Source organism: Lagopus muta, chromosome 1 (genome assembly GCF_023343835.1).
Source record: "Lagopus muta isolate bLagMut1 chromosome 1, bLagMut1 primary, whole genome shotgun sequence".
NCBI lineage: Eukaryota > Metazoa > Chordata > Aves > Galliformes > Phasianidae > Lagopus > Lagopus muta.
In genome coordinates this window covers 54,812,584-54,824,626 of record NC_064433.1, presented here as the reverse complement: position 1 = coordinate 54,824,626, position 12,043 = coordinate 54,812,584, and the positions used below count along the sequence as shown (strand labels likewise).

The window sequence follows — 12,043 nt, the reverse complement described above, 5'->3', positions numbered from 1 at the left end:
ATCAGAAGTTCAATTTAGAAACAGACAATCCATTATTCAGATCACAGTTCGATTTTTATAGCAGTAGTGGTCACTGACAGTTGCAGATGAATTTTGTCATGAACTTGGAAAAGAAAATTGTATAGGACTCCAATCTACACCGCTGCTTAAACAACACATACCCTGTGACAGAAACAGTCCTTTCCACTCAGCATCTACCAGGTGTAAGCTACTATCCTGCATTTCAATAAAGATGACAATTCTACAAGTCTAGATGTATCTGTCAGGAAGTATGGGGTGGTACAGCTGAATATCGTGACAACCTTGGAGACCTGAAGCAACAACTACAGAAAATGTTACATTCCCTCCTCTTTGCACATTTCACTCTAAATAAACTGAGGTAAGGCTCACTGGTTATCTTCCCTTTTGCTCATATAGTTTGCCTAACTGAATGCACATTGCTGCATTTTCTTTGATTTGTACTTAAAGTTAAGCATATTTGAGGCTTGACTTTTACCTTTTGATCTTCTCTGAGAAGAAAAACTGCAATTTTTTTTTTTTTTAAACTTTGCTGAAGATATTTAGACCTTTTAAAATGGCTATTGTTTATGAACATCTCTGTAACGTCCTATAATGTAAACTTCAACTATCAAAGTGTTCCTCTGTTTTGAATTTATTTGTCAAAGCTGCCTGACTTGAAAAAACATAACAAGCAAATTTCAAAACGGGACAGTTAGGAAAGGAAGACAACTGGGAATGTTCAGCCTGCAGAAGACGAGCTCTAAGGGAGCTCATCAGATTGTATATGTAACTGAGAAGGATGGAGAAAACAGAGCCAGGCTTTTTTCAGTGGCATCTAGAGACAGGACAGTAGGCCACAAGCTGGCACACAAGAGGTTCCCTCTGAACATCAGGAGAGGCTTCTTCACTGATGGGGTGACTGAGCAATGAAACAGGTTGTCCAGAGGGGCTCTGGAGTCACCATCTTTAGAGATAATTGAAAGACTCTTAAGTAGTCTTGTTAGATCAGCTGCTGGTTAGATCAGATGACTTTCAGCAATTGTCTTTCTTATTAAAAGCCAAATTTGGAGTAAGAGTACTCAGTCATTTTTTGTTTGCTGTCTAGCATATCAGCCACTTTTTAAAAAGGCTGATAATTATTTATGTGTTTAAAATACAGCACGTTATGTAAGCAGTGTCCAAAAATTATACTTGTAGGGGCTGCTAGCAAATACAAAATCTATTCATAAATCAACAGGAAAGTTAAACTGGGACGAACAAGCCCAGCCAGTCCTCCCCTGCAAAGACAGGCTGAGGGAGCTGGGCTTGTTCAACCTAGGTAAAAGAAGGCTGCAGGGTGACCTCATTGCAGTACCTAAAGGAGCCTACAAACAGGAGGGGAATCAACTCATTGAAAGGGTAGATAACAGCAGGACAAGGGGAAATGGTTTTAATGATTTTGAGGGAGAGAAGATTTAGGTTGGATGTCAGGGGCAAGTTCTCTACTTTGAGTGGTGAGGTGCTGGAACAGACTGCCCAGAGAGGTTGTGGATGCCCCGTCCCTGGAGGTGTTCAAGGCCAGGTTGGGTGGGGCCCTGGGCAGCCTGGTCTGGTATTAAATGGAGAAGGTGGTGGTCCTGTGTGTGGCAGGGTGGTTGGAGATTCATGATCCTTGAGGTCCCTTCTAACCTGGGCCATTCTGTGATTCTGCAATGAAACAGGACTGAGCAGAAACCATCCTGCAGGACCTATTTTCACCAAAAGCCATTATTTGTCAGATTCTTCAAGTTAGTTTCTGAGTAAATATTTACCTTTTGTACCAGCTTATAGGAAGGAAAACCCTGTCAAATCAGTATTGGTTAGGGAGAAAAGAGGAAAAGGAAGCAGTAAGAAAAAAAAAACAACAATAATTACATAATTTTAAAAGAATTACAAGTCATTTGTTGGCATTTTTCTTGCAGGAAGCAGCAGTAGCTAGAAAGGTTCATGACCAAAAAAAACCTGACATCAAATTCTCATGGAGAATGCACGTGCCAGCAGTATTAGAAGTAGTAAATTACAGCATAAAACGTTAATTTTATGACTGACTTTCACTTATGGCTGACTTTCACTTTTTCAACACGTACAAAAAACCTGAGGGACAGGTGAGACAGGAAACCTGATAATTTGACTGTCTATATAAAGTTTTGGGTTAGAAAGCATGCTCTGAGGGTTAAATATTTGAAACAGGAAAGCCCATCAGACCCCTGCAAGAACACACTTTATAAAGCATTCATATACAGGCACAGTATGTGTGTGTATTTGGAAAGAACAACTCATTTTTAAATAAAGAAAGAGAACTAACTAGCATGAAGACTCATGCCAAGCTGTTGTCCCTCCTTAAGCAAACATTAAATTTCTGTTTTACAGAAAGGATGGATTACTACAGCTTTCCTAATGATGTGATAAGCATCAGCTGTCTTCTAAAATGAAAACTTACTGTACCTTTAAGAATTGCTCATATAGTTGCTTAATAGTTTTCAGTCTCTGACTTTGAACTATTCTTGCCTGTTGAAAAACTTTTTGTTGCTGACGAAACATATTCTGAAGCAGAAGCAAAAAAAAAAAAAAAAATGCTGTTAGTTGACCCAAAGTACTCTGACAGCAGCACTGGTTATCATTTATCAGAATGAAAAGATTCTACCTTCATTAACAATCTGGCTCATAGAATTGAGACACCTGCATGGAGAGTTTTCCTTGTTTTTATTAATAAAAGGACTAAAGATTGAATTAAGCCCTGAGCTGTCACCTGCAGGCCTTTCCAAAGGGAAGTCTGTGACATCCTATGAGAACAGCTGGCCAACACAGTATCTGAGAGTATTCAAGGGAGATGTGCTGAACTTGCAAACATAGTGGGGGTACAAATTCACCAACAGCATGTGATTGTATTCCACTGTCTCCTTTAATCATGAAATTCTCATAGATTTATTGCGTGGAGACATATTTTTAAGCAATGCTTGCTTAGATACACTTTCCTGTACTCCTTTGTTCTTCCCATGCAGAGTCTGTGCATGCTCAGAATCAGCACATCAGTTTCTTCTCTGAAATCACCTCAGCTTTTCTCAGGCCATACATTGGCCTAGGGCTTCATTTATTCCCATTCATAAACTTGAAATAAAGTACTTCACTTTTTTCTTCACTTTGAAACATATTCTCAAATTCAAACATTTATTGAGCCACCAAAGGTGAATGAAATTCTGAAGAGTTATGTGTTTGTCTGAACTATGTACAGTATTTTCACATCTTTACGTGTTTGGGTGACCTGGTTATATCAGTATTCCATATCATGACATCAAAGAATCATAGAATCTCTCAGGTTTGAAAAGACCTTAAAGATCAAGTCCAACCACAACCTAACCATACTACCCTAACAACCCTCCACTAAATCATGTCCCTGAGCACCACATCCGAACAGTTTTTAAACACATCCAGCTTTTAAACTCAACCACCTCCCTGTGGAGCCTATTCCAATGTTTAACAACCGTTTCTGTAAAGAAGTGTTTCCTGATATCCAACCTAAATTTACCTTGGCACAGCTTGAGGCCATTTCCCTTTGTCCTGTCACCAGTGAGAAGAGACCAACCCTGTTCTTGTTGTAAGCACCTTTCATGTATTGGAAGAGAGCAATAAGGTCTCCCTTCAGCCTCCTTTTCCACAGACTAAACAATCCCAGTTTCTTCAGCCCCCCCTCACAGGGCATATTCTCCAAGCCCTTCACAAGCCTTGTGAAGCCTCATGTGTCAGGCTGTTGGGTGTAGAGGCACAGTGCACTGTACAGTTGCATTTCCTAGTCTCATGCCCTCTAGCAGTCTCACTTGAGTTCTGATTCTCCAAGAGGAAGATATGCTACACTTCGCAAGGGCCTCCACATGATCTACAATTCTGGGTGATAGAGATGACATGGCTTCCTGGTTCAGGCATGGTCATAGCCTTCCTTTCTCTGTTGCATTGCCTCGCAGTTGCTGACAACATCTCTCTCCCATTTGAGAGATTAATTGTAACTCTCCTTATCATCACCTTACATTCCTTTACCATTTGTAGTAAATACGTTCTCTCTCCTTATCTTAATTGGGTCATTTTTCTTTCCTTCTCCCCAAAAGGGGTGCCCCTGTCCTGTTGCACTTGAAAATGTGACACTGGGGGTCTCCCTGTGAATAATACACTGTGAAACATATCCCATGTTGGAAACGCACCGCTAGTTTTTCTTCCTGTTCCTCTGCTTTCTGTACATCTACATCCCACTGCTGAAACACAGTCAGGAACTGCTGGGAGAACTCATGATTGAGCTTCTGCCTACAAGCAGATGTTGGCTGTAAGTACTACAAACACTCCGAAGAACGACAAGGAAAGACAAAGGTTCTACATGCACAGAATAGGAGCTAGTGTGAATTAAAAAAAAAAAAAAAAAAAAAAAAAAGGCTATTTTGAATCTGTCCCTAACTGAACATCATGCTTTAGAAAAATAAAAAAGGAACACTCACACATAAGTACTTATATAGTGATACAGCACTGATAGATGAAACAGATTAAAAACAAACAACAAAATTTTCTCAGCAGAATTGTCAGCATTTTACAGAATTACTGTTTTAACCAAATTACAGATTTTGGCATTGACAAGTTTATAATGAAAAGAAAATCAGCTCATTCTTTAGTTCATGATGCTGTAGTCTCTCTATGTAAACAACATTTGGTTAATACAAGTTTCAAATATATAAAACCAAAAAGACAGCTGCAAGTCCTGCAGTTTTTCCATCTTATTTTTTACAATTTGCTCTGCTTATAGTATCAGACATCACAGGTCTCGAAACCAAGGGTAAATGTTACCTCTGCTCCTGCTGTGTCTTCCAAACATGTTCAATCTTCTGGTTACTGGTTTTGAGTGAGGCTTTTGTATACATTTCTAATCTTTTCCTCTTGGCTAAGAGAGCTTTGTTAATGTCAGCTAGAATCAAAGAGTAGTTAGAAGTTAAGCATACCTTAAGCATACCTAGAAGTTAAGCATACTTGGACACCAGAGCATTTTATTAAAGATGCTGATGAATTTATGCTTTGGAAAAGCAAGCAAGGCGTGTTCTAACAGAAAGAAGCTCACATGATCTGGGCTCATGTCTGCTAAATTAGGAATCTTCTCCACCTTCTGCTGGCACAGGTATGAGAGCTGCTTCTTTATTCCCCCCATAGAGCCTACCTTACACCAGGCATCTGGAGCAGCAACTGGACATCACCCCTTTTCCTCATTTATTTCACTACAAAATTAGCTTAACACTTCCAGGCCTCCCACTAATTCAGCTAGGCCAATGCTTCTTAGATTTTTCTCAAGAAAGAACATTGGCTCAAATGTTTTAAGAGTAATATCCGAGCAAATTGCCTAGATTTCAGAAATAAGAGGTTGTGTAGGATTACTGCCACTGTCAACATATTGAATGAATGAATGTCAAACTACTACTTATACATCAGAAAGACTCCAGTATTTTTTAAGAAGTATTCAGGTTAATGTAAGTTAATATGTTCATTTCATTTTAATTTACATTTGGAGATCTAAGGAACAAGTCACAGGTAGCTTAAGGTTAGTGTTTAAAGCAATTGCGTTTCCTTCCCTACTGTAGCCTTTGGAAAACATCTCTAATTTGCTGAGGCATCTGCCCCTGCTACTGCCAGCCCTATTACTTTTAATCAGTAATCAATCCTCTCTTTGATTCATTATTTTCCTTCCATCTTCTGAGTCCTGACTAAAAAGCAATCCCAGCTTTTTAATATTAAACACTGAAATCCCTCTCTTGTCTATACTGCTAGATCCAAAATAGCATACTAACACGTATATTAACTGCAAAAAAAAAAAGTTAATTCCTTAATTAAAGAATTCTTCAAACTCTTTCACCTTGAGATTTGCATGCAAACAACAACTGTGTAGTTACTTTTTATCTCATACATGAAACTATCAACCAGATACTGAGTAATGCCAGCATTACAATGTTCTCCCTTTCTGATGCTTTTTTAGACAATTTGTATGAATGAATTCATTGTGAGTGCAATGAACTTTTTCTCTAAGCTGCCAGTTGTCTGGAATTCAGTTCATCATTCTGAATGTTAACTAAAGCCATCTAGGATTTCACTTGATTATGACTTAATTAAATCCACATAGGCAACACAAACAAATCCCTCCACACTACATGGCCAATATTAAATACCCTCATTCTTTGGCTGTGCTAGAAACTTCTTACTCTCCTTTCTGACTGCTGAAATTCTCATTTCTACAGATTCCCAGATTCTCTAGACTTCTGCAGATGCAGTGCAGACTGCTACCTTTCTAGCTCCATTTTATCACAGCTACAATTTACAATCTTTCCTTATCTTGAATTTGAGTTACTTTTTCTATTTAACTGCTTCATATTTAGATGCCCTTCATTTCCTCACACCAGTCTTGCAATCACCACTCTTACAACAAAAAATTGAACAAGGGCAATGGATTTTTAATTCACATTGTACGTTCTCTGTGATATAATCACTGCCTCTCAACCACTCCTTAAAGTGGGAATTGATCATCAAAAGTACTCATGCATCTTTGCCTTCTTCCTTTATAATAGAGTCCACACAATACTTTTCTCTCTCCTTATATACAGTTATGCCCTTCTCTTCTATCCATCTGCTCCAGACATATCATTAGTTCTCATCTGCAAACTGGCTGTAGGCAGTGCTACAAACACCAGCCATTTTATTCAAATCTCATAAGTTATCTTGCAGAAATGAATTATTGCCAATTCTGTAACTTAAACATTACTTTGCAATTTGTTAGAATATGAGTGTACTTACCTCCAAATCTTTCCAGCATATTCTGTACTTCACCCCTAAAAAATAGTTTATGATTTTTGAGCATTTCTGGACTTTTGATTAAGACCTGATGTAAATCCCTTAAACTAATTTTATCACAAGCCTGTTACTTGTAAGCAGTGATAGAGCTGTTACTGCTCCACAACATATAAATAAGACTTACTCCTCCTTCCCCTCCTGCAAAAAAATCTTTTAGAATTAGTTTCTTGATGAAAAGGTTACTACAATCTATCAGCTTCTCAATAAAGAGGCATTGGAGGCATTCAAGGCCAGGCTGGATGTGGCTCTGGGCAGCCTGGTCTGGTGGTTGGCAACCCTGCACATAGCAGGAGGATTGAAACTAGGTGATCATTGTGGCCCTTTTCAATCCAGGCCATTTTACGCTTCTTTGATTCTATGATTAGGCATTTAAAGGTCCTGAGTGAAAGAGAGTGGTAAATAAAGCTAATCATTCCCCCATCCCCAAAGAAAAAGGTATGCAGAGCATCAAAGAACAAAGAACAATTTCATTAAAGTTAATGTAACTGAAATTAAAAAAAAAAAAAACAAAAAAAAAAACACAACATAACCATCCAAGATAAATGATTGCAGGGTTGTTTTTATAGCACTTAAGATGGTATCAGCAGTGTGTAAAGCAGTGGTATGACAGCTGACAAAACAGTTACTGTGTTTATGTATTTATGTCTCACTTTTTCCACAGGATACCACTGTTCTTTGGGGAGGAAGAAAAAAAAATTCAACTCAACGGCCTTAATCTCAAGAAGAGTTTCTGCAACACATACTTTTGCATTGTAGTTATTTAGCCAATAAATTTTCACTTTCATTCCATTTATCAAAAATATTTTTCATGTATTTTTTAGATCATTTTAAATACTGTTAATATCTTCAAGCAACTGAGATCAGAGGGGGAAAATATAATAAAGAATTTTTTTAAAAAAATTCACCATTAAAAAAATTTAAGGACTTAATTTTTTTTTTTTTTTTTAAGAAGCATATTCTAAACCTTACCCCATATCATCTGGAACCACATGAGTAGTCACCATAGGTCTTTTCTTGCCATGCTTGTCCATTACTGGTGTTTCACCTTAATGTAAATTTCAAAAAGATTTACAAAGATACTTTATATTTTGTGGGGCCTTTTGAATTCCTGGAAGTGTAATTATTTCTCACTAAGATCACTTCTTTGAACATCTATCCCATCCCTTACACATCCAGCTCCTAACACTTGATTGCAAAGAACTGACAGACAGCGATGGACTCCACATGCCTGGATTTGAGCTGGCACTGCCCTGAGTTCCTCAGTGCTGGTCTCCACTAATTGGAGTTCCTCAGTCTACAGCTACACAATTACCTTCAGCTTCACAATGTAACAATATCAGAAAGCTAAAATTGATCTTAAAAATCAGGGAAAAAAAGAGACTTACAAGCATTTCATTTTACCCTAACTACTGAAACTGTGTACTCTGACTTTTAAGGAAGCAAAACCACAGAGAGATATATTTACATTCTCTCAAAATAGATTAATAAAACCTTGGCTGTTAGATTTCTGTTACCAAAGGTGGGGGAAAAGATCAAGAAAGATTATAACTAATTCAAGACAAAAACAGAATTGTGAAAGAATACCTAGAAATATGGATTGTTTTTAAACAGTGAGCATTAGTGCACACAGCCATACAAGCTATCCTGAAAACAAGACATCTATAAATGTTGTAAGGCTGTTCAGCTATTCTTAGAGAAATTACGTTGGCAAACTAAACAAAAACTGAAAAAGATTCTTCCCAATGCCATACCTACTTCCCAATTTTGCAAACCCCCTCATTCAGGAGGTTGTAGAAATGTACATTCTGATCCACACACCAGCTAATACAAACTGGGTGGCCACTGCTATTTGAAGCTTAGGACATACTGACCAGACTTGTCAGATATTTCACAGAAAGCAGCACAGCAAACTTCACAGGCAACACTCAAGATGCTAGTTTCATTATTTGCGCTTACATTTCACTGTCTTATAGAAATGAAGAAAAGGATTTAGTTTAGACAGATGGGGGGGGAGGGGGGAGAAAGGAAGAGAGACAAAACCCAGAGATGACTGCTGAAAGACAAAATCCAGAAGTTACATCAAACTTTGCCAAAAAAATATCACTTGAAAAATGAGAATTGTATTTTAAATCCACTCTTTGCTACAATCCCTCAAACTTTAAATGAGAATCCCTTGGCTGACCTCCATTCATTTTTTCTCAGCCGTCTGTACCTTTTGCTTTTTTTCTGTTGAGATTCTTCCCAAAGTACTCTGCGAACGTGAGACCCCAGCTCTGCCCTATATCCAATTCTGCTCTCTGTCCAAGCAAGCAGAGCTTTCCTTCTCTGTCCTGACCCTACAGCATTATATGCAGCCTAGCAATAGTATCTAGCTTTAATAAAGAAATTAACAATAAGTTCAAGACACAGCAGGGCACTAAGCTCTATAGTGTTCTCTTACTAATCCAAACCACACACCAGGAAACTCTCACAAGCATTAGGAAGCATGCTTGTTCACTGACCTATAATATCTTCCTATCTGCTCAGAGGTGGAAACACTACAAACCTTGTTTAAGAAAAAAAATATATATATCATAATAATCAGCAGACAAGCACCTTCTCTAATATCTTCCTCTGATCCGCTCAGGTCTTTCCTTTCCTCCTGAAAGTCATAGGCAGATCTGGCTTGCTCTTCCTGTGCTGCTTTAGCAGCTTTTCCTGAATGCTTTCTTCCTGATGGTGCCATAACGAAATTTTCTTCCTATTGAGGCACAGTATTGAAACATAACTTTTCCCACCGCATTTTGAAGATAAATGTGTTTCTGTGTTTACCTTGAGCTGCTACATATTCCCCTGTAACCTGTAAGGATACCCAAGTAGTCACACAGGATTAACCTTGACACTGTTTTCAAGAGCAAGGTAAAAAATAAGCAAAAATAGCAAGGATAATGGGATCATACTTCTTATGCTGAAAAGCAAGGAATGCTCTCAACAGACTGCTCATAATGTCCCTGCCTGGTAAGATTCTGTAATTTTTTCAGATTTGATACCACCTTCCCAAAGAGCTGTGTTGATATTCTATCCTACAAAATACAGATATCATAAATGCTCAAGAAAAATTTATGACTCTACAGCCATTCCTTACTGAGCAGAAAAATAAATTTTAACGTTGGTCAATGTTCACTGTCTGAATTATTTGTTTTTAGCCATTGCATCTCTTTGTAAGTTTCTGATGCAGCTTCCATAGTTGGGTTTTTACACATACACTTCCTTTAGTAACACTCATTTTTATATATTCCATGTGTTATTTTAGGAAGTAAAATGTCTACTTAGGAGGAAAGTATATTTGTTGCCATTAAATGCAAGAAGGAAAAAAATAAGATGTTTTCCTTAGGACTTCAATAACTGAAATCATATACAAATGCAGCAGAAAATAGCAGGATACAGTGACCTCACTGAAATATTTTTTCTTTTAGCCTTATCTCATAGCAAAAGGCATGAAGCATTTCAAATTCAATGTTACGGGACATATAATTTTAAATAACCTACCTAAAACAGCACAGGATTACATAGTAGATGGAACCAATAGAGAAAACAAACAAAAAAACAAGCACAAAGTACTTGGTCTTCCAAGCTTTAGCAATGGAGAAATTTCTTTCTCAGTGCAGCTCAACAGCCAGACACAACAACGGGTTTTTCAAAGGCCATGGAAATATAGTTCTGAACATTAAGTTTACACAGAACTGAGAACTCCAGTAAAGATCTTCAGAATTTCCAGGGCAGGGAGATCCTCCAACAGCAACAGCTGTAGCACACACCTGAATTCCATACTTATATTTTGAACTAGCTGCTCATAGCTATAAAAACTTTTTTTTTTAAGCCACATATCTCATATATACAGAAAACAATCACATTAAGCTGTTAAGTGAAAAACATTTTCTGACATCACAGCTTCTTCAGTGGTTGATGCTTCGCTATACAGCATGAACCCAAGATGTTTAGAACTTAAAATTCTCTTGAAATTAAAATTTCACCTTTTGTTGCTAATTGGAAGATCACAAATTCTTGTGTTGTAATTATCCTCAAGTGAGAGAAAACTTAGGGGCACTGCACAACTTCCAAGCCTCAATGACTTCAGCAGCTGCTGAAAACATGATGGAAGCAGGGCAGCAGCTTACATGCATCTCACACTGCACACAGGCATCTTTCTTTGTACTGAAAAACCAGACTACAGAGCACTAGATGCAATAAAACAATGCTGCAGCCCCATATAATCATGATAAAGCTCCTTGCTTTAGTAGATTCCAACATTCCCAAGCCACAGATGTGTATTTAACGACGACTTTTCAGAAGCACTCACCTCCTTATTTCTCTCTGCCTGCAAAGATCTGAAATAAGGCAGTATCTGTGAGACCCACAACCGCGGGACTGCTTCCCATTCACAGCCTCACAGCTGACGAGGTGCCCTGCCCCACCCAGCCACCCTTCAGACTCGTTCCTCTGCCTGCTGACGGCCTCCTCGACGCTCTCCGTGCCTACCTCCGACTCACTCCCCACAGCAGGCGGTAAGGAACCTGCCCTGCCTCGCCCCGCAGCCCTCCCTGGCCTTGCCTGCCTGCTACTGAGCGCGGTCCTCCCGCTACCCCGATAGCCAGAAAAAAGCGGGAAAGACGGCAGGCAGCGCAAGAGCGCATGCGCACGCTCGCAGCGGGTGGGGGCGCGCTCGCGTTTGTACCTCAGTTGCCATTGCCCGCCATTGGTTGTTAGCAGTGGCTTCCACTGTTTCTGCACGTTCCAGCGTATTAAGTAGCGGCAGCACAAAACATAACCCTAAATTAAAAGCGCATTTTACAGCGTCGGGAAGTTTGACTGTACTTTGAGTACCCATTCATGCATCAAATTAATATTAAAATTACTACTGTTGGAAAGTTTTAAGAAAATAAGTACCACAAGGATTTATAAGCATTAATGGCTATTTTATCAAAATGAGCGAGTTTCATTGTACTCCAAAACAGAAACAGACAAACCTTTCATCACATTTTAGTTGATTTCAAAGCAAACCAAGTATTTTACAGTACATATGCACATACATTTTGTACACCCAATTACAAAAAAAAAAAACAAAAAAAAACAACCAAGCATTCTTTGAATACTGCTTGTACAATGAAGATACACCACC

The 12,043-nt window shown here is 38.5% G+C and overlaps 1 protein-coding gene across 4 annotated transcripts in view; it reads right to left on the bottom strand.

Moving 5' to 3' along the window:
• The window catches only part of SYCP3 (synaptonemal complex protein 3), a 12,438-nt gene extending 395 nt beyond the window's left edge, over positions 1–12,043 (bottom strand). Inside the window, exons 1-8 of one of the 4 annotated variants that reach the window (XM_048960772.1) lie at positions 11,225–12,043; positions 9,697–9,724; positions 9,481–9,625; positions 7,855–7,930; positions 6,829–6,863; positions 4,843–4,960; positions 4,212–4,311; positions 2,464–2,562 (exon numbers count right to left, since the gene is read on the bottom strand). In XM_048960772.1, coding sequence (XP_048816729.1) covers positions 2,464–2,562; positions 4,212–4,311; positions 4,843–4,960; positions 6,829–6,863; positions 7,855–7,930; positions 9,481–9,610 — 558 coding nt within the window. In that variant the 5' untranslated portion in view covers positions 9,611–9,625; positions 9,697–9,724; positions 11,225–12,043. Of the gene's footprint in view, positions 1–2,463; positions 2,563–4,211; positions 4,312–4,842; positions 4,961–6,828; positions 6,864–7,854; positions 7,931–9,480; positions 9,725–11,224 lie in introns of all 4 variants that reach the window. The other 3 variants (XM_048960764.1, XM_048960783.1, XM_048960794.1) reach the window with 3 other exon arrangements.